Source organism: Haplochromis burtoni, unplaced genomic scaffold (assembly GCF_018398535.1).
Source record: "Haplochromis burtoni strain Fernald_Lab_line unplaced genomic scaffold, NCSU_Asbu1 Contig_221, whole genome shotgun sequence".
Classification (NCBI taxonomy): domain Eukaryota; kingdom Metazoa; phylum Chordata; class Actinopteri; order Cichliformes; family Cichlidae; genus Haplochromis; species Haplochromis burtoni.
Genome location: NW_024582582.1, coordinates 516,354 through 541,909, shown reverse-complemented (window position 1 = coordinate 541,909; position 25,556 = coordinate 516,354). Strand labels below are relative to the sequence as shown.

General features: G+C 39.6%; 1 protein-coding gene across 3 annotated transcripts in view; it reads left to right on the top strand.

Moving 5' to 3' along the window:
* Positions 1-25,556, top strand: part of LOC102302282 (copine-9) — a 198,881-nt gene that overhangs the window by 74,513 nt on the left and 98,812 nt on the right. The window contains exons 5-7 of one of the 3 annotated variants that reach the window (XM_014338840.2): positions 2,147-2,186; positions 3,427-3,432; positions 4,268-4,344. In XM_014338840.2, the coding sequence (XP_014194326.1) occupies positions 2,147-2,186; positions 3,427-3,432; positions 4,268-4,344 (123 nt within the window). Of the gene's footprint in view, positions 1-2,146; positions 2,187-3,376; positions 3,433-4,264; positions 4,345-25,556 lie in introns of those variants that run through there. The other 2 variants (XM_042226621.1, XM_014338841.2) reach the window with 2 other exon arrangements.

Below are 25,556 nucleotides of genomic sequence, written 5' to 3'. Positions count from 1 at the left end.
GCTGCCTGAAGCTCTCCTGCCATGTGAAACTGCTCCACATTCCAAGCTCCTGTATCAATAGCAGGGCACTCCTGACCACAGACTGCCGGAAAAGCCAAGCTAGCCTACCTGCCCACCTGGGACTTGTTTTCATCGGGGATATCTGGGAGCTGCTCCTTAAGTTCTCTTTATTATGAGATATTTTCTGTTTGATTATTAGTTTACTTTTTGTCTACCCACCATACTACCAAGCCTTCCTGGGAAAATGTGCAAGAGATACAATGCTGAAGCCATGAGGAACCATGACATAGTGTTTAGAAGTAGGCTACTGGAACAGGGCATACATGGAGAATGACTGACAATATGTTATTGATGGGATACTACAATGACAGCCAAGCCACTGAGAGAGTATCTCAGTGCAATAACATCAGGAGACTCATATGGATACAGTGGGAAAACCCAGGCAGAAAAAAGCAGTGGAATTAAACTAGATGATGTCTAGCCATCGAGGGCATGACTCCCTAGATCACTAACAAACACTCATCAGAGTAGATGCTTGCAGATTTAATCACTGCTATATGCACCATCCCCATCTGCAAGTAGAGGAACTCCCACCCTCCATGTAGAGGAAGGCTGGAGGCCAAAATCGAGGAAGCACAGAAGGATGTACAGAAGTATAGAAGGGTGCCATGAGAGACAGGGTCTGGATGCACAGCAAGATGCCCATAACTGAAACTCTACAAACTGCCAAATAAAGGCTCTGGCCAAACAATTGGTCTGCTCCCCAAAGCTCCATCCAGGGTATACTCTTACCTGATGATCCTCTAATTGCCTGAGCCAAGGTAGTTTTGTCTTTCGGGTGAACCAGTTTTTGTCTGAGCGTGTTGCTGGGTCTAGACAAAACTCCAAAACACAGACTTAACAACGTGGTGTATGCTGTACAGTGCAGCGAGGAATGCCCAGACCTCTACATTGGAGAGACCAAACAGCCACTTCACAAGCGCATGGCACAACACAGAAGAGCCACCTCCACAGGACAAGACTCAGCTGTCCATCTGCATCTTAAGGATAAAGGTCACTCTTTGAGGATGCCAATGTTCACATTTTGGACAGAGAGGACAGATGGTTTGAAAGAGGAGTGAAAGAAGCCACTCACATCCTGGGCCATCTGACCTCAGAAATTCGCATGATAAGGTGGGGCCAGGTCTCACAATGAAACTCTGGCTGATTGGGACCCACACCCAGTTTCACACCTTGGCTCAGGCGATTAGAGGATCATCAGGGGGTCCTGTTGTCCCTCTGTGGGGGGTTACTCCCACTAGGTTTAAATCTGGGACTCCCCACCATTTGACCTTAGAACTGAAGAAGCTTCTCGGATGAGAGGTGAAACGTCTTCAAGCAACTTAAAGAAGTCCAGACGCTTTTCTTTGCAAGCTCCTTTGACAACAAACCATATCTCCCAGAAAAAGAGCCAATCAGCATTAGAAAGGCAACAGTGAGTCTCTGAAATAAAATACTGAAGTGTGTAATGAATATAGTACCAGTACTTTTGGTAACACTGAAACTAGGACCTTCATCACTCTTCTTCTGCAAGGCTGCCTGGCCTCTGGAGAATAGATGACTGAATGAGATAGTACAGCTAAGATCTCAGTGGTTTACCTGGTCTGTGATAATAAGCATGAACCTTCATGGGCCATTGATTTCAGGACCCCTTAGAATCCACCCAGAAATAAGGATGTTAATTTGTGTCAGAAACAGAAGTTTCTTTGGGGAAAGCACATTTTAAAAGAGAAGAAGAGGCAACACATCTTCCTGAAAGACAGCAAAAGAGAGAGTCTTCCATCTGCAGATCAATTCTTATTGTATGTTATGTGTCAGTGTTGCTCCAGATCCATAAATTTCTGTTTTATAACTCTTGACTCATCCCTCCTGTGGAGACCATATCGTATTATTTAATTAGTATACATGAATTTTTTCTTTGTTCTCCCACCAGAGCTGTCCATCATGTGTGTGTTGCTTGTCAAGCCAAGTGCAAAAGGGAAATTAGGAAGGTGTCTCTTTTTCTCCAGTTGTAATTTTTCTGTATGCATTTGTGTTTTATTATGTTGAACAGGATGCATTCTAAAGGAAACACTCTAAAGTCTGCTATTTTGCTTTTCTTCTGCAGGTACAATGTGGATACTAGGAGCTCCAATCTTTCCAAACATGTAAGCAGCTTAATATGTCCAATGACCACAGGTCCACTGGCATGAAGCCCAGAAACAAATTGAGTTAACCTTATTTAAAAAAATAAAAGTAAAAAAAATTGAGTCAAGTTTTATTTCAGTGGGTTTCACAAAAGTGGTTTTGCTTATTGTAGTTTGGGTGGTACTACTAAAAAAATGTCTCAATTGTTTTTTGTTATTATGATAAGTGTGACATTTGTCAGACTGTAAGAACAGGTAAAATAGTACATCACAATACAAACATTGGACACCTCTCAACATACATGTCTTCTTGTGTACTAACTTGTTGTCTACTTTGCATTAAAATTGTTATATTGATATTGATTGAAACCCATCTTATAAAAAACAAAACTCTTCCTCATCACGCGTCAGATTCAGTTGTGGAGCTGTCATCAATAGCCAGGAAATGGAGCCCTCTATTTTTTCGCAGGTTGACAGATGTGAACAGGAAGGCATCTCTGTGGACTATACTGTTTACAGATGACACTTTGATTTGTAGTTGGCATTGGGAGTAGGTAGAAGAGAACCTGGAGATGTGTTATTATGCTCTATTGAGAGGTGGAATGAAAGTCAATAGAAGCAAGAAAGAACACATGTGTAAATAACAGGGAGACACATGTAACAGTGAAGATGCAAGGAGTAGAGGATGTGAAGTTAGCAGACAAGATTAGAAATAATACATCACAGGGACAGCTCAGGCTAAGTGGTTTTTAGAGGCAAGGTTTTGGTGAATATAGGGGGCAGAAGATGTTGAAGATGGGACTGCCATGCAGAAGGATAGGAGGAAGACCACAGAACAGAAGGCAGACATGCAGAGGGTTGGTGTGCCTGTGATCTAGGTACTAATCTGATGCTGAATAGCTGCCTATATGTCAGACATGGCACCTTGTCCTGGGTACATGCTACCAGTGTCAGTGTGGTCCGGCTCCACTCCAGCTGTAATTTTACCTGAATTCAACATCAAACAACATTTAGTACAGTATCTACTAAAGTATCTACAGAAAGCATAAATCAAACCATTATTTTTTAATTTGCATCCTACCGTAATGATTCATAAAAGCATTACTTTAAGCTCAGTGCACTGCAGCTCTGACTAGTCTTCATCTTTCTTAAATTTGGAAGAAAAATTAATTTATTTGTGAACTTGAGGTCTTTTCATTGTGTCTTTCCAGCTTCTCTAACATGTGTCTGCCTTTCCTTACTGCCTCCCCTCCTGGATAAGCAGAAGGTAAGCTATCATTATGTCCTGTACTCCCTGCTTACTGCACCATTTCTTTAAGTGATGTGGACCCTAGCTCAAACCCTAATCCTAAAACATTTTTTGGAGAAAAGCAAAAAGAACCCAAATCTATATAAATAATATTTTGATTTATTTCAGAATTATTTTTTGCCAAAAATGGGATTAGAAAACAAAGACTACAATGAAATCTTCTGATAGTATAGCGTTAACCTTAGGGTTAGGGTCATGTCTGACGATGAGTCACAGGGTCAGACACATCGCCGAGGTCTAAGCAATGTGTTAAGCATACAGCAAACTGACCTTTCGGTGTGTTTCTGTAACTGCATCGCTAATTCCAACAGAAATGAATGAAGCCGCACTGAGATTACAGAGATTACAAATGTAATCTGAAAATCCTGTAAGAGAATGTTTTTATGACAGCTATGGTGTATTATTTTAACTACAAAAAATGTTGCTTAAAGCAGAACAATTTAATTACAAAAGCTCAATTCAATGAAGTATAAAATATGGACAAAATGCAAAGCAATTAGACAGCTTCAGTAACTAGGCGCTAACTAGCTGCTGTGTTAGTCCTAAGCAGTCTGCTGTAATCAATCAACGTCTAGACATCTCATTACTATTGCATCTTCAATTAATGTTTACAAAAGAATTTCCAATTACTTCTTTATTTTAAATCCAAGTAACACAAATTGAAATCATATATAACATGGTAGCTGTAACTCTGTTAACCTATCAACAGCCACATTTTAGAAATTAGCCAACGTGCAGCACACAGTGACTGAGTGCAATGAATTAACTATGATGATTTCCCTACTCTGTAAAGGACTTCCTGGGTCAGATGTTCTGCACGTTAGGTGAAATCATTGGTTCACCTGGCGGCAGGCTGGAAAGGACTCTTTCGTAAGTACAACATACACACAGCGTCACCCATACAGTAGTTGTCTTTGAAGCTGGTTTAGGACACTATCCTTAATGTCAACATCTTGTTTAGTCCTATTTACAAGTGCAGAAAATCTTTGGTATTGCAGCCTGAGTAACAAATACAAACAGTTCAGAGGCGACATGTCAGCCATAAGCATTTCAAACATTTAACTGGGTTGAGATCTGAGATCTGACTTTGACCGTGCCACTACAACCCTGTGATTATTTTTGTTTTCAGTCATTGTGTTGTAGATTTTCTGGTGTGCTTGTGGTCATTGTGCTGTTGTATGACCCACTTTGGAAAGCTTTATCAATCAGACAGATGGCCTCATCTTTGACTGGAATGCTGTAGTGTGCAGGGGAGTTAATGGTCGAGGGGTGGCTGTGGCTCAGGTGGCAGATCAACTACTGATTGGAAGGATGGTGGTTCGATCCTTGGCTTCCCCAGTCTGCATGTCAAATATCCTTGGGCAAGATACTAACCCCGAGTTGCCCTCTGATGCGTTCATCAGAGTGTGAATGTGTGTGAATGTAGTTTAGTTTGCACTTGTGTTTAGAAGTGCTTGTATATGAGTGGGTGTGAATGGGTGAATGAGGCATGTTGTATACAGCGCTTTGAGTACTCTGGAAGAGTAGAAAAGCGCTGTATAAGACTCAGTCCATTAGCCCTCCACCACCATGCTTCACAGTAGGCATGAGGTGGTTTTGCTCATATCCTATGGTTGAAAAAGTGCATTATGGCCAAACAGCTCCACTTGTCTGTCCAAAGGAAATTGGTCCAGAAGTCTTCTGGTTTATTTAGATGATTAATACTACAAATGTTTGGTTTTTTTGGTTGTTGTTTTTTGTTGTTGCATGGTTTGAATGGAATACGCCTCCTACAAATATTGTGCCATTGTGTTAACACACACCTGAATACTCCAGAGGTTTTAGAGGCCAAACTTGCTGATGATCAAGTTTTAATCAAGTACTTGGTTTTACTTAATTAAGGACTTAAGGACAGATAAAATGCTAACTATATGTTTGTCTAAAGGTGTTGCATTATGGCACAACAGTTAGTACTGGTGAAAGAATACATACAACTGTAATGCACTTTGGGTGAAATTCAGAGGGTGACCTGTCTACCTTTGATGGATCCATCGTCACCTCAGTTCAGGATGGCACATCTGATGAAGCTGCAGTTAGTGCTCTCCAACTTTGGAGAGAGCAGAAAAGCAAGTGGAGCGTTTGCCCGAGGCTGAGAACGTAAAACAAGATGAGGTTCCTATTTCACCTAGCGTCTTGTTTACGTGCTTTTAGAGCCTGTGGCCTTCCATATGTTCTGCCTATAATTAGATGGTCACCATAACTAACTGACTAAACTGTGTTCAGGTTCAAACCATGATGGTAAAAAGAGGTCATTTGCTTTATTGCACATATGAATGAAGTGAAATTAAAACTTAAATGATGCAGTATGTCATGTGTCTTGTAGAGATGTACAATTAGTTAAAAAAAAAAAAAAGAAGCTACCACTAAATGAAAATTGTGTTGATTGTGCGCCACACTGCAGTTCCTCTTTGTTGAAGCCTGAAGGAGCATTTCCTAGTTCAGGCAGCTTGTCAATGAGTGGAGGAAAGGCTCTGATACCCTTGGATTCCAGTGCAGTGTTATAGCAACTTGGGCGTCATTGTGTGTGTAGAACTGCTGACCTGGTCCTATCAACTGAAGCCTTATAAGGGACGTGGGTTGTGTTCTTAAGAGTCAAAGTGTGCAGAGAGATTATTGATTACAGGAAGCTACAACATGGATTGAAGTCCCACTCACTTGGTAAAAAGCCACATATGTATGAAGGCAACAGAAATATGTGATGAACACTGATGTTCATGGTCTAGATAAATGCCAGCACAGTAACATTTCAAATTTAGTGACAGGCTGACATTTACTGAATGTAATGATACGACTGAGAAATTTAATCTTTGTGCATTTCAGTTAGTCTGGCTTAGCAAAAAACCTGGGTGAAATAGTAGGGGTGGGTAAATCAACCTTCCAATAACTCTACAATGTGTTATCTAATTGGCATATATTTTAACTAGTAACCCTCAAGTCCATGCATGTCTTATGATAAGAAAGTCTTAAGTCAAGATTTATAAGTTCTAGCGACGTCAAAATCCAAAGGATTCGTGTTTTAATTCCTAAACTTCTGCCAAGTTCAGAACATGTAATTCTTTGCAATATCAGTAGTGAATATTCTTCAAACTAAAAATGGTTTTGTACTAAGTGACAAAATAATTCCTCACAAGTGAAACATTTGTAGTCACCACAGAGCAGATAGCTTAAACTTTGATTTGACACACACACACACCAACGCACACAAAGAGTCAAAACACAGAAAACACAGTTTATATCATACATTGTGATGGGCGAAGCAGTAAAGGACAGTCAGACACGGGCTAAAGTAGAAAAAACAAGAGCTTGGGCTCATAAAAGAGGTCAAAGTAACAGAACACTACTCAGAAAAAATGGCAACACTACCTCAAGCAACCTTACCTACCAAAATGAGACCAAGAGGAAACTTAAATAGTGGCTGATCAACCCACAAAGACACAAAAAGGGGTAGAACACACAAAAACCTAACAAAAACTAACATAGCAAATCCCATTCCCCCCCATGATCCAGAGTTGTGGTATGACCCAATTTGCAGGTCTCCACATAGGCTTGCCCCGCCCCTTTTACACCTCTTAGGGACTTGAGCAGCTTTTACGAAGGTAACCAGAAAACAAATACAAAGATTAAACTAAAATGTGGGCACTTATGTTAGAATACATTATTGTGTATGAGATGGTAAAAATAAAGAAATTATAAACTAACACCAATTCTTTATTAATCTGTAAATTCAATCCTATATTTAAAGACAGCACAATACAAGTGTAGTGTAATAAATAAGTCTCTATTGTAGCCCTGTGATGTTTGGCAGATGTTACCCAATATGTGTGGCTGTAACTGCAGCCATCACATGCATTTTGACACGTAGCCTATAGGAGAAGCATGATGACGTAAGAGTTTTCACTTCAAAGTGAAGATACAGACAGGATTGTATTAGAATAATACTTGTTCTTTTAATAACAGATGTGTTTCCAAGACAACTGTGAGCACGGAGTCTACTTTATGCTCCCTACTGCTGAAAAATCCAGTTGGTGAGCCATTTTCTTCATATTGGCCCATTCTCCTCTGATAAAGATGACATCAGAGCCATGGCGAGGATCTATTTTGAGATAATGGGTGGGGAGAGGAAGAGAGCCCTGTGGCATTTAACGTGTCAGATGAGAAAATTATTAGGGAAACCCACCTTGTGCATCAAGTCACGATGCACACTTCTTTGTTTAACCAGGCTAAGTGCTTGCAGGCAGACACATTTTTGCATATGCAATAGCAATCACCCACCTGCTGAAATAAGTTCATTTGCCTCCTGTGCTTTTGCTAATGCACTCCACAGTCAAATGCTGGATTAAGTTGTGTGGGTGCAGGGACACTTGACACATGACCAAGGAACAAGCTTATTAGAGGTGCATTTACAAATCAAACAGATCATATTGTGTGTGAAAAGGATTGTTGCAGTTTGTGACGGAGAACTGATCTAAGCGGTTTGTTTTAAGAAAATTCTAAACTTTCATCTGTTTTAAAGTAATTCCTGTTCACTAAAGCACAAAAGGAGACTGCATTCTGTGAGGAATATACAGAGAAGGCATTTTCATGCTCAAGAGCGAGAACAAAGAAGCAATAATTAGTGTGAAGCAGTGCTCGCTAAAGCATGTAGTGCTAAATCATTCTGCATATCATGTAATGTGCAGATAAGTATGTTTTATTTTTAAAGAAAGCAACCCTTATTGCTTTACGTAGCCTACGACCGAATCATCTGGATTTTCTTTCATAGTGAATCTGCAACAGAAAAGCACAATTTACACAATCCCTGTGATGACTCTGATGTTACCATCATTCTTGTAAAACCGTTCAAAGGTCAGTTTCAGCTCCTGAACATTTCTTATTGATAACAGATAATAACAGTGCACTCGGCCGATTGAGCGTTGCACTTCTGCTACATTTGCACGCCCAGAATAGGTGATTAAAAAAAAAGAATGGAAATCAATGCAGCTGTACCACAAATTGTATATTTTTTCCGTATGAAAACTTTGTACCTATCTAAGATCTAGTCAGACTCTGTGTGTTATACCAATTCTGGTTAATGCATCCTTGAGTTTGTAGCCTGCAGAGAAGATTAGTAGTGAACTGTGGGGTTTTTTCTTTACTCTTTGAAATGTAGACTTTCCCTCTAAAGAGCGCTAACCAAACTGATGCTACTTGAGGACATCTATAAGCTGAAAAGAAGGGTTTAGGAACCTTTAACACCTTTAAAGAAATAAAAAAAATCATCCCTCAATTGTTGTTTCTGAAAGGTGTGACGCATAAAACTCAGATATTCAGCATCATAAATTTAAACAATGAGCACTCCAAGAGCATAACTCTCTGCCACAGGAACTGCGTAGGGAGTATTTATTTTACCTATTTAACTATTTACAGGTCAGAGGTCAAATAGATGTTAGTCTTGGATGTCTAACAATCCTGATGCGTCCACTGAGCAAGACCTACTAAGCATTTTGCAAATGAAATAAACTATAGCAACCATGAGTAAATGAACAAACATATATTCTCTCTCAAAGGAGCAAAAACACTTTCATGGCTTCGTGCTTGTTATGTGGAGAAATCGGGCATGGGAGGGCTGAAGATGGATGTTAACTTACTGCCTCTGAGAGTGTTTACTGATGCTGTGAAGTGCAACCCTGGCACTCTCTCTGACCTCACGCCACACTAATCCCTTCTTGCACAATGTGCATAATACTTTGTCGGTCGACTGTTCCGTCATGTTATTTTTTTCAATACCCAAATTTCCCATCGAGAGGGCCAATGTGCATTTATCATCTTCCAAATTGAGTTGATTGATTCAGCTGCCCGTCACTAGCAGATCAACTGCCCATTGGCACATGTGCGAAGGTAACTCTACGTGGACAAACTGACCGAAATGCATTGACAGAAACATTTCAGGGATTTTGAGTCATTCTGCACTCCAAATGCGTTAAAAGTGTTAAATTTTTTGTATCACATTGATGACGGCTTAATCTGTGTTAACGCGTTAATTTTGACAGCACTACTTTTTACTTTTAGCCTGGCTAATTATCCTCCAGGGCCTCATTATAATTTAAAATTAATTTGAACATGGGAAGCAGCAAGCAGTGCCTTTGCCTGTGGTTAGTATTTACAGCACAGTGAGTATGAATCACTTCTTTGGTCACAGAAGTGAAGAAGTGAATTGTGGAGCAGATTTTCAGGCTGTCAAAATCATAATTGATTTGCTCTCTGTCCTCCTGAGCTATGGGATCTGACTTTGCAGATATATTTTGACACATTGCTTCTTGCTTGATTCCACACTGGACTTCACATGCCTTTTTGGCAAAGCTAGGCCATTAATCTCAGCTAAACCAAACAGCTCAGACACTGCTGCATACTCATCTGAGATCTGACAAAAGTACTATCAGCTGGCACACTTTATTAACTTTCTTGCTTAATGAGGCATCTGCCTCTCCGATGTAAATCTTTTTCTATTGGTCCGTCTGATTAAATATTAAAAAGTCATATGTAGAAGGACGCTTGATGTTTCTCCCATCCAGTGTGGCACTGGCAGATCAGTCCCTATAACTCATTCTTGTAACAGACTTGTTATTTCATTCCATGGGACTACTCTTTTTGGCCCACCCAATACTTAAATATTAGTTCTGTTCATCTGACAAGAACCAGATGATCCCCATCTCTCTGAAAGCTTCAGATTTAAACCTGAAAGTAACATCGAAGCCCGTGGTTTTGCCGTTGATAGGTTGCATGAGTTTTGATAGAGGAGGACTGATTGTTGTTTTGATCTGATTGTCACCTGCGTGGCCTTCTACTGTCTGAGTTGTATTTATTGTGAGGTGTTCAGGTTGCCATGGAAAGTTGTACTGAGCCCCTGTGTGGGAGACTCTGACTGCTGCTAAGCTCTCAGCCAGACAAGTATCGCAGCACCATGAAAGGAAGCCCTAAATTAAGTCCTTGGGGAGTCTTTGGAGAAAAAGATATTTTCAGGCTGTTTTCACGCACACAAACTCTGGAAATTCTTGAAAGAATCAGGACCAGACACTGTCAAAATGTTGACCTTTCAGACTTGTTGCACTGAAATGGAGATTTGTCAGATGCATTTTCACTACTGGAAATATACCAGTTTGTTTGGGATGCCTGGGTACAGTGCAGGACACTGCCTCACTCTGTCTGCGAAGTGTCTAAACGTTTTAAATATAGCTGGACTTGAAAAGTCAGAACTATTCAAGGTAGCATTGTATTTGTGAAAACTGCTTTGGTGGGAAATTTTAAGGGTGGCAGTAAACCTTAAGAGTGAAAGTGAAAGTACAAGTTTTCCACTTCTCCACCACAGTCTGCAACTTTGTGTTGGCTAGTGTTACGACCTGTCTAGGAGCCAGGTCATAACATGAATGGAGCACTCGCCCCCCCTTCCCCCCCAGATCCAACCAACCACAGGAAACAAATATCTGTTCATTGCAGTGTCATTTATTCACAACATAATGAAAAGGAAACAACAAAACAGGTTTCTTCCTGTTAAGAGGGAGTTTTTCCTTCCCACTGTCACCAAAGCGCTTGCTCACAGGGGGTCATATGATTGCTGGGGTTTTCTTTGTTTTCTTTGTATTATTGTAGGGTCTTTACTGTACTGTATACAATACCTTGTGGCAACTATTGTTGTGATTTGGCGCTATATATAACAAAATTGAACTGAAAAATTGAAGTGAAGAATCCACTGCTGCAGAACTGTTTTGAAAACAAAGATTGGAAATTGATTGTAAAGAGTACGTGCCTCTATACCTCTGACACTATGTTTAACCAGCAAGACCATCAAGTTGTTTCCAAACCAAAAGTGATGCCTTGACCAAAATGTACGGTCTCTCTTTGAGGCGCAGGGGAAAAATCTCTTACAGTAATGCCTGGAGAGAAGTGAAGAAGCTCTGCTCTGTGTCATAGTGCATTACATACGCTACACTCCAGAAAACCCTGAGCCTTTGCCAATTAGTTAAAACAACATAAATGACTGTGAGAACCAAGTTCTTCACATTGAAATCTGTTCCCCTTCCTTCAGGTAAAAGATACAGAACCATCAGGGCACATCCCAATATACTGAGGAGCAGCTAACCCCCCCTCCCAAAACACATACAGGAGGGCACTGACAAGACATATGTGTTCTTCCTCATCAAATGATATAAAAAGCTTTGCAGTGGCTGTTTTCTCCTCCTCCTGTCCATGCTCACTCCATTTAGATAGCTCTGTACCCATCCATAGGTCACTGTACCACCATAAACTGTTCTCAAATCGACTTATTTTCTTCAAACATGCATAATTAAATCTCATCCAGTACAGAGGATGGAGTTACTTTCCACAAATAAATTAAATCCCAACAAACATCAATTTACAGCAGGAACAAGGTGCGCACAGACACACACACACACACACACTGCCTTTGGCATTCTCAGCACCGTGAGAAATAAATGTGAGAAATAAATGATAGAACGATAGAATTGTTTTATTTTTCATTTGCATTGTTCAGCTTAGTCTCTGACTGCTGAACAAATGTATTGTCTCTTCCTTTTTTCAGTCCTTTCATGTATAATGTGGTTAAAAATTAAATGATGCAGCACTGGACTAAAGCCATTCACAAAGCTATTACACTGACTCACTGTGACTGACTGCTAAATCACTTCAGAATACAACACAATGTGACTAAAAATGTCTGAGATGTTCTTTGCCCACAGGTATTTTTATTCGCCGCTTTGGGTTTGTTCCTTCTCTCTCAGCCTCCTGTCTTGCTAAGCATCCAGGAAGGTCACAGCCTCTTAAATTTCTACAAAGGCATTCCACATTTCTTGGCTCTGACAAGATTAAGATTTAGATGAAAACTGTGATTGGGTTCCAAAACTGCCCTCCTTCCTATCTCACTTCATTTGAGTGTTTTTCTTAGTCTCTCTGACCACTTGTTTTAATTAAACTATGAACCCTGTGTGCAATTATGATAAAATCATCACTGAAACAAAACAGCGGGGTGCTGTTCACTTGAGCTTCTGATAAAAGACTTTCCTACTATTCGGTAGTTGAAGCTGGATGTAATTCTGTACAATACGACTGATTGTGCTTGAGATTATACCTTCATCAGTAGGCACCTGTTAGGTATTACAGAGCAGGTGAACCTTTTGTCCTCACTGATGCACGTAGGAAGCGAAAGCTGGGCTGTGTAGTCGGACCCAACAGACAAGCATACAAAAACTACAAATGGCCCAAAAAGTTAATGCTGGTTCTGATGGATAGGTGTCAGAATAAAGTTTCAGTTTGTTGCATACACACGAGTTAGGGTGCCCATGCATCCCCTCTCTACTGCTGACACTTCCAACAATGATCATGTGAGCATCATAACTGGACTGCATTGATGCCCAGATGCGTGTGTCACTTACCTGGCACACACCTGGCAACATGATACACTATGGAAAGAAGGCAAGTTGGTTGAGGCAATGTGATGCTTTGGGCAACGTTTTGCTGGGAAAAACCATTTGCCTCTTTCAGATACATAATGTTCTCTGCCCCAAAGCAAAAGATGGTTCAAGAATGGTTCGAGAAGCTGCTGCATGTTTGAAATCTTGACTTGGCCTCCAAATCTGAATCAAATTAAGCACCTGTGGGATGTGTTGGACAAACAAGTCTGATCCATGGAGACCCTGCCTCACATCACCAGCAGCCACATACCACAGCACACCTTCAGTCTAGTGCGCACAAATCTTCTTTAAGTTATTAAAAAGTATCCTGTACAACAAAATCCTGCTCATTTCATACTGAGAAGAAACAGTTTAATGAATTCATTAAAAGCTCACCATTACCATGTCATTCATGGCCATGAAGAGTGGAAATAAACTTCTGACCTCACCTGTAAAACAGGTACTAGGAGTCTTCAGTCAGTATTCCCCCATTACATCATGTGATCAACATCACACATGTGTGTGACCACTTACAGTTGTTGATCAAGTAGAAGTACCGTGATGTAAAAGGGCTCCGCCAACAGGTCTGGGATAAGTCAGCCTCCATTGTGAAAGCTCCAGCTGATTATCCTGTGAAACACACGACTTTGGACCTTGACCTTGGCTGAAAATAATTTGCATTCTGTTAATGCCGTTTATGCCATTTAGACATTCACACGTGCCTTGTTTTTTGAAGCCACAAATAAAAAACCTCCCCACATATATAACCCCAACTTGAGATACAACAAAGAAGAAAAAGTATATTCAGTGTGAGTGACATCCAGCCAGCCTGTTACTGAGCCTAAATAAAATATGCTGATCACCTGCAGGGTAAATATAGCAGAGCCATTTAAAAACCTCGCACCAAAACCTCTCAAGATCCCTCCCCTCACTGACACCACCCAGACCATGACCCACTGGTAAAACTGGATCACGTTTATTTGCCAGCATTTCCTCACAGCACGGGTGAGACGAGGAGACAGTGGGTGGCGTACTATGGCATCTCCAGCTAATTATCCATTTGGACAAGGATCAAACACTCCACTGTGGAAATTATGTCCATGTTATGTTTATGCATGTCTGAGCATTAGACATACCAAAAAGTCTGCTTACTGACAGGAAAGAGGCCAGAAGGAAAGGGCTCTAACAGAAGCACTGACAAGCACTGGGTGTAATGTGATTCACATGTTACTGTAATCATGTTGTATTTTTCAGTTATGGACAAACGTAACACATTATTGTACTAAATTCAGTAATTACACTACAGTTGCAGTTATGTAGTTTCTTCTGTTACAAAGGTTCACGGCTCTGACAAATTAAGATTTAGATGAAAACTGTGATTGGGTTCCAAAACTGCCCTGCTTCCTATCTCACTTCATTTGAGTGTTTTTCTTAGTCTCTCTGACCACTTGTTTTGGCCCTGTTAATTAAACCATGAACCCTGTGTGCAATTATGATAAAATCTGAGATACATCACTGAAACAAAACAACGTGGTGCTATTATTGTACGATCAATATAAAGCACCTTGAGGCGACTGTTGTTGTGTTCTATATAAATAAAATTGAATTGAAATTGAATTGTTCACTTGAGCTTCTGAATTCATTAACTTCCGCTAATTTCAGTTTGTGTCCCAGAAGGAGGAAAATGGTGGAGTGACGTTAAAGTTGAGTGTTTGTTAAAACCAGTCGAGGATCCCTAAACTTGCTTTATGTCATCCCTTTGTCCTCATGCAAAACTAAAATATATGTGTTTTAATCCTTATGTTTCATTGTTTGTCATTTATTATTTAAGTCAAAAGGGGGATGTCATGGTCCTTGGGTCTTGTGCCTAAGTTTTGAGTTGTGAAAAGTAACATGGCAGGGGTTCCCCTTTTTATGTTACTTCCTGTTTGATTTTGGGAGTTGTTTTCTTCTGTGTCTTGTTCCTGGCTTTAATATCACAGGCATCCAGTCACCATCACCACCAGTCTCATCCCCAACCTCATGAAAGACACTGTCTCCATTACTTGGGTTTTTGGCTCCTTCACCTTTGCTGTCCCCCTGCTTGGTCACCACAGGGACTCCACCTCCTATGGCTTAGGGATGCAAAGTTGTATCTGAAAAAACAAGACTTCTTAACCAATGTCTGCTGGATAAACTAAAGTGGAGATGTTTGCATATAGATTATATGTTTGGTAAAAACACAGCACAGCACAAACACTGTAGACCTACAGTCAAGTACAGTAATGGAAGGCTGATGATTTGACCTCCTCTGCATACTGAAGTATTTAAAGTCAAATTTGAGCCCATCTGTTTGATAGCTAAAGCTTGGCCAAAAGTGAGCCATGCAACAGCATAATGACCCAAAGCACGCCTCTAAGAGAGTGGCCCAATCAAAGTCCAGACATCAACCGATCTGAAATCCTTTGGGAGGAACTTACGAAAGTGTTACATAAATTAATGCCACAAATCTCAATAAACTAAAGAAGAGTGGGCTGAGATTCCTCCACAATGATGAATCAGAACACTTTATTAATCCCTAAGGAAATTATGTGGGTTACAGTTGCTCCAATACAGTAACAGAAACAGATTAGACTATTTAAAAATACAATATGTTACAGATTTACAGATTTAAGAAATAGCACAATACATTCAAATCACTCAATAATAAATATCAAGGACTGACAGAGTTGATAGAATTTTGACAGCAACATTACTGAGTAGAAAAGAGCGTGTAAAAAGGGTGTAACTATTGCAGTGTTTACTGGAGGAGTTGTACAGGGAGATGGCCACGGGCAGAAATTTGTCGTTCAGTGGTGCTTTTTGGTAATATCAGTCTCTCACTGAACGTGCTCCTATGGCTAGCCAGCATGTCATGGAGTGGGTGGGAGGTATTAGCCAACATTGTCTTTATCTTGGACAACAGCTCCCTCTCAGACACCACCTTAAGGGTTACTGGCCTTACGGATCAGTTTATTGAGTCTGTTGGCATCTGCGACCCTCAACCTGCGCCCCCAGCATGCAACAGCATAGAGGATCGCACTGGCCACAGCAGGCTCATGGAAAATCCTGAGCATTGTCCGACAGATGTTGAAGGACCTCAGAAAATAGCCTTTCCTGTAAAGTGCAGCTGTGTTTTTAACCCAGTCCAGTTTATTATCTATGTATACGCCAAGATATTTTTAGTCCTCCACAATATCTACATTGACCCCTTGGATTGAAACAGGGGTCAATGTAAAAGATTAGTAAAGTCATACAGAAAAGAGTTACTTTAATGTGTTGTTGTTGTTCATCTTAGGCTTTAGCACAATTATGAATGGCAAAAGATATTTTTCAGGGTATTAAGGAAAGGATGGAGCGACTTTCAGCTGTTCTTTTATTCACAAGGAGTTACTCCAGTGGGCAGTTTCTTAATTTGGCAGCTTTTGTGCATACCGGACGCCCTTCCTAGGACAATCCCAAGGGGATTTGTTGTCCTCCGGGAGCAAAATGAGGATCTACTACACTATAGAGCTATTTTAAGGTTATTAAAGAAAAATATGGAGAACAGAACAAAAGCATTTTTACTGAGAAAAATAAGAGTATTGGAAGGCGTTTAAAAGTGCTATTTTTCTTGGATAAAGTAACATTTTTCTTTTTTCTTTCCTATCTCTTTTTTTCTGTCTTACCTTCATCTGAACAAAAAATACCTTGAAAAGTGGAAAATTCTTGAATAGCAGCTGTGCTTTTGTTTTTTGGGGGTATTTTTCTGATCCCATAGCTGTGGTTTTCAGCTTCATCTCTTTTCATCTCTGCTTTTATCTTTCGTGTTTTCCTTACTGATGGTTCCTGTCAGGGGCAGAACATAATTTCTTGCCTGTGACTGTTTGAGATCGAGATCATATGCTGACTATAAATAACTTGTCAACCCAGACTGGTGGCCATTATTGTGTGATTCAGTTAAAATTTAAGAAAGGAGCTGTTTGTAGTTCAGTGGTCTCTTTGAACAATGGAGAACAACAGGTTTCAGGGTATTAAGAGAGATGTGGATCTCACTGAGGAGTTTAATGTTTGGTACTTTCACTGTGAAAGTACCAAACATTAAAACTGTCAGTGCAGACCATAACTGTAACTCCATTTTCAGGCTAGGTGTACACCTTCATCTGGGATGGTCAAAAGGTCTCTCTCATAATGGATGTATACCATGTAATACATTATACTATACCAAGCCCATTAACTGAATGGGGAAGACAGGCGAGAGATCATCGCTGACAGATCTGAGCACCAGACTGGGACAGTAAGCTTAAATAGCTATGAGGCTCCCCGTACTTGGCTATTCTAAGTCAAAAGTTTTGGAACACCCTAATTTTTACAGTTTTTTATTGAGAATTATGCCGTTTACTGTCTCATTGCACTCTGAAGTGAAAGCATAGTACAAATAAGCAGTTGGAGTTACAAAAGAAATCATGGAATCAATTTATAGACCAAAATGTATTCTAAGGTTTTGACTCATCAAAGTAGCCTCCTTTGGCAGATGTAACAGCTGAACACACCTGCGGCATTCTTTCGACAATAGAAATCAAATATTCTTCAGAAAGTTCTTCCCATATCTGTAGCAGAAGTTCCCATAAATGTGGCACTTGTAGGTTTGCTTTCACTCTTCTGTCCAGTTCGTCCCAAACCAGTTTGATGCGGTTTAAGTCTGGAGACTGTGCTGGCCACTTCATGTTTTAAAGCTCACCATCCTGTTCTCTTTTCCTGAGGTAGTTCTGGCATAGCATGGACTTATGTTTTGGGTCATTATCTTGCTATAGGATGAACCTCTGACCAACTAGGCACATACCAGAGGGTACTGCATGGTGCTGCAGAATGCTGTGGTAGCTGTTTTTGTTCAGAGTGCCTCACTCTGCACAAGTCACCGACCCGAGATCCAGCAAAACAGACCCAGATTATCACACTTCCTCCTCCATGTTTGACAGTTGATGCCACACACTCTGGAATCATCCTTCCACCTACTCGACGGTGTACAAAGATCCTGCGTGATGAAATTTTGATTCATCTTTGCATAATACCTTCTTCCAGTCTTCCAGTCACTGTACTCCAGTGTTTCATGGCCCAGACAAGTCTCTTTGTCTTACTCTGACGTCTGGCTTTCTTGCTGCAACTCATCCTGTCAAACCTGCAGCTCAGTCTTCTCTTCACAGTTGAAACTTAGACTTGCTTATTATGACCACTATTAAGCTGTGCTTGAAGTGCAATGCAGAGTATTGTGTGTGTGTGTGTGTGTGTGTGTATGTGTATGTGTGTATAAGTGTGAGATACTAAGTGTTACAATGATCTGTCTCTCCTCCATTGTTCATTGCCTTTTTCTTGCCATTTTTGTAGCAACACACTACATTCTGCAGTACAGTACTGTTTAGCTGATGCTCACGAGGGTATGGCACCACAGTGTGTTCCAACACTGCTTTTGTAAGTAATTCAGAAAAGTTGGAACAACTGTAGGAATTAGCAGCGCCAGTTTTCAAGGCTTGATCAACCTCCATTTCTGCAGAACAGCTTTAAATTGTAAAACCCATGTTGTGTTCCCTAAAAAAGGCCTTTTTGTATAATTCTGAAATGTACATTATTTTTCAGTTCTGGGTAACCTTACTTTTTTTTTAACCTCTGTCAGTTCACCACTTACATTTGTACCATTTCAAGCTATTCATTGGACTTGAACGACTTGAATTGCAATAAATAACTGGAAAAATTGGGGTGTTTGACCGATAGTGTAAATATTTTGGCAAATAGTTTGTAGCAAATGACCCACAGGAAAGAGCCCTTACTGAGTATACAGAGTTAAGGTTTACTGTTATAGGGTTAACCTAATCTTTAGCATAATAGTAATCAATCTACATTTGAGCATTAATATTTAAAAAAAAAAGATTTCTATTAACTCTAAAAATCATCATAAACACACAGCTCTTCCTTGCTACAGTACTCTTTCATTAAAGCAGTTTGTCATTTTGAGTGATCATGCTGTAGTGCATTTCACATTAAATGTATGAGGACTGAGGGTCCATAGATGTGAGAAACCTTCATTCTATATTTTCCTCAGTCACTCTTTCCATCACCACGTTCTGTACTTCATAGGAGCAGCAAAAGGAGGTCAAAGTGTCTCACGAGATTTATGTCTGTTTCCTCTTATTCATCCATCAGCTCTGAGCCAGAACCTTTCTAACCCATCACTCATATACACTATACAGTCCAGCAACCATTTAGTAATCAATCAGTCTAAGCAGCAACACAGCTGTGATGTTTAGTACGAGATCCCTCTTAAATGAGTCTGTATTAAAATAGCCAAGGTAAATATGAACTAAGATGAGTTTGAGACATCACTTCAAATTCTATCATTAAAATGAAGAACTTCCCATGAGAAGAGATAAATTACAGCCGAATTCAACTTTTTTCTCACATGCTCTCAATGCCCAAAGCAAGTTCCCAAGAGCTGTTTCTTTGATTCTAATGAGGATAATAAGCATTGAAGGCATTGCACAACTGACTGATGAATGGCTTTCTTGGTATTTCACATCCCCTTCTAGATGCTCAACCTTACTCCCGGCCATGTATTATTAAAGGCAACCTAATAGCAGTTCGCTGAGCTTTGGTTCTAACCTAGATGGCATGCAGTCTCAGCTGGGGCTCTGTACAGACTCCTCACTTTGGAGCTGAGATGACATCATACATATTGTATAAGACAATAGCAGTGTGGAAGCTGTTCTGCTGAATATGTTTTTTTTATTTGTTTTTTGACCTGAAGTGACCATATTTGGACAAAAGGCTAAAGGACAACACTAATACCAGCTATGGTTTGTATGGTTAGCAAGCTGCATACAGAAGCTGTCCAGGTATAATGCACAGACAAACCGACCTAATAATCAGTGGTAAGTAACAGACTAATAACATTTCATTCAAGCAAAAACTGCAGCACATTATTCTTGGATGAGCTTCGCAAACAGCATTACTAATCACATGATTCTGGCACAAACATGACCCCCCCTTGGTTTAGGTGCACCTTCTTTGGAACTGATTTCAGCCAGCAACCTCTGGGAACCACTGCAGACCAGTGATGAAGGTGGAGGAACTCAATGGCACTACACACTGGTTCACTGGTCCTCTATTAGATAGAGACAAGAGATTAACTGGAGTCCAAGAACTTGATGAGGATCATAAGAGCAAGCCAGAGGTTGGTTAGCAGTCTTTGGAGTGAGTGGAGGCTTGGAGGGAGCATGAACGCAGCTGGTGAATATCGGAGAGTTGTCAGACCAGGTTATCACGATCAGGTGTTTGCAAACAGCAGTTTATGGAGATCATCTAATGTTCACCGTAGTAATAATCTTGCAGAAAACCTTTGACCTAATATACTCCACAGCTGATTAACAAATAGAAGGTCAGTGTAGGAAGGACCTTTCAAATGGAGAAACTCTGTCCTGGGGCAGAGCAGGAGAAAGGATTTACCCCAGCAACTCTACCTGTAGCTTCAAAACAAGGAAAAGGTTAACAAACAGCAGATTTCCAACCAACCAGAGGCCCCATGTCATGGTGGTTGTATCACAGCCAATATCAGACAACTCTTGAGCAATAGGCTCATGATGTAATGTAAGAAACTTCAGTACAGTACAGCTCTAGTTCCCCATGTTGGCACACAAATCAGATCCTGATAACAATTTGGTGTAAACCAGTATTAAACTGGGTACAGCTACATATTTAAAAAAGAGATTTATAATCAGTTAGCACGTTAATTACTACTTAAATCAGAGAGCAAAAAAATAAGCAACCTAAAAATCGCATCGTGGCACAACTCTTATAAGTGACAGAGACCATTCAGTAGAAGGATTTTCCAGTACGTGTTCAAGAAATTATAAAGTGCCTGACTCTGACCTCCTTTTGTCTAAAACATTATTTTTCCAGCACTTGAAGTCTTTGGAGTGTTTTCTTTTCATGTAGCACTCAGTGTTTGTTCCTATGTAGGCCAAATCAGCATGAAACTGGAAAGCTTCCAGAAAGACAAAAATAGAAATTCACTTCCTGTTTTTCTGCTCTTAAACTTCGGTATATTCCATTTAAAGCACAAGAAAAAAGAATAATTGCCCACAACACTTTTTGACTTCCAATTAAAAAGCCCTTGTCTCATTTTGTGTGAAATTTCTCATCACATTCCATAAGAGGATGAGCACAGTGTAAGAACCACAAATACAAAGCATAATGAATCAAACTCCTTTTTTATGAAACAGGCCAATGAACATAGTTCATCTCTTATTATTGGATTCTGTTTTGGATCTGTTATGCTTTCCCACACTTTGTCTGGTGTGAAATTGGAGTTTGGTTGGTGGATAAACCCCAGGTCCAGTTTTGCATCGGGGGAAATAACTCACTTTTAATACTTTGCACTTTTGTTTTGATCTGCTGGCCTCTGCTCCTGCTGTTTCTGAGCTTTCCTGCTCTTTGTGGATTTAGCCAGTAGATAAGCACATATTGCAAAAGCTATCACCTTGGTAGCTTTTGGATCGCTGAGGTGGGAAGTAATGAAGTACAAATACTTGTACTTAAGTTGAGTCTTAAGGTACAGGCATTTTTTTTACCAACCTTTTTAACTTCACCTCATTTTCAAAACATATCTCTACTTTCTATTTCTTGCAATTTCCTGGAAAGCTTGTTGCTTTAGCTTTGGGACATTTGAGGGGAGCTGTTTCCAGTTTGAATGTAAAAGTGGAAAGCAATAACTCACTGGTGCTTATTGCACAAGACAAGCTGGGAAATATACATATATATTTATATAAAAAAAATAAAATTTATGCAGCATTTATAGTAATATACTCGGGGTTAAAGTGGGTCAGGCCATCTGGAATTGTTGCATGCATGCCATAATTTGTTATTTGTTTCTAAGGCTATTTTATGAGAGCGACCAATTTAAATTATTTAACTATAATTGAAAAAAAAAGATCAAATGTCACACTGAATCATCTGTTTTTACAGACTGCTTACAGTATTGTGTTTGCATTTTCTCCTTTCTTTACTGTGGGTCACTGTCCGCTCTCTCTCTGACTTTGATACTATCTCTCTCAGGAAAATTTTGAATTTGCCACTTTTTCACAGAGTTAATGTCAGAATTATGGATATATCTGACATCTCAGGTGAAGGAGGATTCATCCAGTGGAAGTCTGCTTTATGACAAACTCTTCCACCATATCACCCTGAAATCTTGCAGAAGAACAAAACATTTACTGTGAGACACTGTCCATGAAGTTCTACAGTAACTGTGTGTGCACATCAGCATTGTCTTTTCTCTCTGTATGCCAGGTATTTCTTAAAGTTAGTATTTCTTCTTTTACTACATGAAAGTAATTTGAGGCATTGCAGAGCTGTATCACTGTAATTGTGTACATTATGAACTGATGTCTAACAAAAAGAAAATGCGAAACACTGTAAATCCATCAGCTCACTTAAAAAAAACCCAAAAACGCCTGCAATCATCTTATCATGTGGCTCCCTGTAGCACTCTGAAGGGAGAATTTCTTAAAAATAAATATTTAATGAAGCCAGCTGCAAAAGTAGCTTCGTCCATGGGACACATTTACCAACACTTAGCTCCACAGCAAAACCCTCTTTTGGCATTAAAAAGCTACTGTCGGGATTTAATGTTTATTTAATGCATTGTCAATTTGGTGACTGGAAGGCGAGGACACAGCAGGTATTTTGGTGGCTTGCCTTATTGCATGTGTATTTTTAGGAGTTTCCTTTTTACAACATACAAATTTAGCAGGATAATGTATTAATGATTTGTACAAATGTGATTTGCTAAGGTTTGCAGCCCACAGTTTAACCCTAAACTTAATGCTGTATTTTAGCTTTGGGGTTTATGATAGTTGGGGCATTCATCTATTGGGAGTGTGTTGTTCTGATGGGCTTATGGTTTACAGCTGTGAGTGCAGTGTCCTAAAACTTTTCAGTCATCCCTCATCCAACATGTTTAGAGCTTATTGCCTTGCTGCTCCTCAGTAATGATGCTAGTATTTTATTGGTAAATGGACTGGTTCCTATAGAAATTGAGCCTCAAAGCACTTTATACAGTATGCCTGACTCAAGCATACACAAACATTTACACTCTACACATAAGTGTTTTCTATCTGATGAATGCATCAGAGAGAGGTTGGCTTCAGTATCTTGCTGAAGAATACTTTGTGATGCAGACCGTAGTAGCGAGGAACTGAACCAGGTCCACTAGTCTTCCAATTGGTAGATGATCTACTTAACCTGCTGACCTACAGCCATTAAAAACCAAGCCAAACTGAGCTAAACTGCAGTTCAGGTTTTTAGCTGCTTTTCTGCACTGAGATCGGTACATAAACATCTTTGCATGTCTCAGCAGTTCACACAGAAAGTGATTTTGTTCTTTTGTTTTTTACTTCTCTCTGACCCATACATGCCACATTGAAATCAAAATGCAACTGTTAACATGACTGTCTTAGTGTGTCAGATTTTATAAGTACATGCAGTTTCTCACAGCTTGCAAAGAAAACCAAGGCAACGTGTGCATTTACAAAAAATGGCACCTAACTATATGCTTTATTAAAAAGGAAAGTTTTAAGCCTAATCTTGAAAGTAGAGATAGTGTCTGTCTCCTGAATCCAAACTGGAAGCTGGTTCCACAGAAGAGGGGCCTGAAAACTGAAGGCTCTGCCTCCCATTCTACTTTTAAATACTCTAGGAACAACAAGTAGGCCTGCGGAGCGAGAGCGAAGTGCTCTAATAGGGTGATATGGTACTACAAGGTCATTAAGATAAGATGGGGCCTGATTATTTAAGACCTTGTATGTGAGGAGCAGGATTTTGAATTCAGTTCTGGATTTAACAGGAAGCCAATGAAGGGAAGCCAAAACAGGAGAAATCTGCTCTCTCTTTCTAGTCCCTGTCAGGACTCTTGCTGCAGCATTTTGGATTAGCTGAAGGCTTTTCAGTGAGTTTTTAGGACATCCTGATAATAATGAATTACAGTCGTCCAGCCTGGAAGTAATAAATGCATGAACTAGTTTTTCAGCGTCACTCTGAGACAGGATATTTCTAATTTTAGAGATGTTGCGCAAATGGAAGAAAGCAGTCTTACATATTTGTTTAATATGTGCATATTAAATATCCTGGTCAAAAATGACTCCAAGTGTCCTCACGGTGTGTATTATCTGGCTTCATGGATAGATAAAGTTGGATGTCATCCGCATAGCAGTGAAAATGGATGCTATGCCTTCTGGTGATGCTGTCTAATGGAAGCATGTATAATGTAAACAGAATTGGTCCTAGCGCTGAACCCTGTGGAACTCCATAATTAACCTCAGTTTGTGAAGAGGACTCTCCATTTACATGCACAAATTGACTGTTTAATTGCTGCCAGTTAATTACTGTCTTATTAAATAAAAATAAATTTGCAGTATAGATGTTTGATGGCTTTTTAAGTAATGGTTTAACTACTGCCAGCTTGAAGGCCTGTGGTACATAGCCGATTAATAGAGATAGATTAAAAAAATAATTACTGGTAGGACTTCTTTGAGTAATCTTGTAGGAATGGGATCTAAAAGACACGTTGATCACAGTGATGTTTCTAACTTTATGGAAGGCTTTTTTTTTTTTATAAAGCAGCAAACTATTTTTCCTGGCTAAACGATGACCTTCTAACATAGTGAGACACCATTTCCTCTCCAGCTCACGAGTTACCTGCTTTAATCTGTGTGTTTGAGAATTATTCTTCTGTGGCGACTGTTGTTGTGATTTGGCGCTATGTAAATAAAATTGAATTGAATTGATTTGAGGCTTTCTTTTTCAGAGGACCTACAGTATCCAGAGTCATACCCAGTGAAGAAGTAAAATCATTATGACATAAATAATGAACTCACTTGACAGTGGTTCAAACTTTTCGATAGGGTTCTCTTACTTAATTTTCTCCTTCATTCATAGGATAATTGAGAGCTACGAATGACTTCCTTAAAAGATCTGATGTGGAAAAAAATGAAAAATTAATTCATATATGATATTGCTATATCACCTTTTGGATGGGGGACCATTTTGGGTCCCGAGGGATACCAATGGATGTATATTGCAAAAACTCTTATTGCTCCAAAAATAATAATGCATCCAAATCAATTCTGTTATGAATTCTTTACCTATCAAAGGCTCTAATAACCTCATGCCAAGTAGTTCCATTTGCAACTCATTTTTTGAAAATATTGCATATTATGGTTTTTTACCCCCCAAAGAAAATAAACAGAGGTCTTTATGACAATAAAACCATACAAACCTAAAAAAAATTAAAAAAAAATTAAGAAAAACTTTATATCAGTGGATAGGTCTGAAGTTGTTTAAAAGATCTGATGTGAAAAAAAAAGAAAAAAAAATTCATAAAATCCATTGCTATATCACCTTTTGGATGGGGACCCCTTTGGGTCACAAGGGATACCAATGGATGTATATTGCAAAAACTCTTATTGCTCCAAACATAATAATGTATCCAAATCAATTCTGTTATGAATTCTTTACCTATCCAAGGCTCTAATAACCTCATGCCAAGTAGTTCCA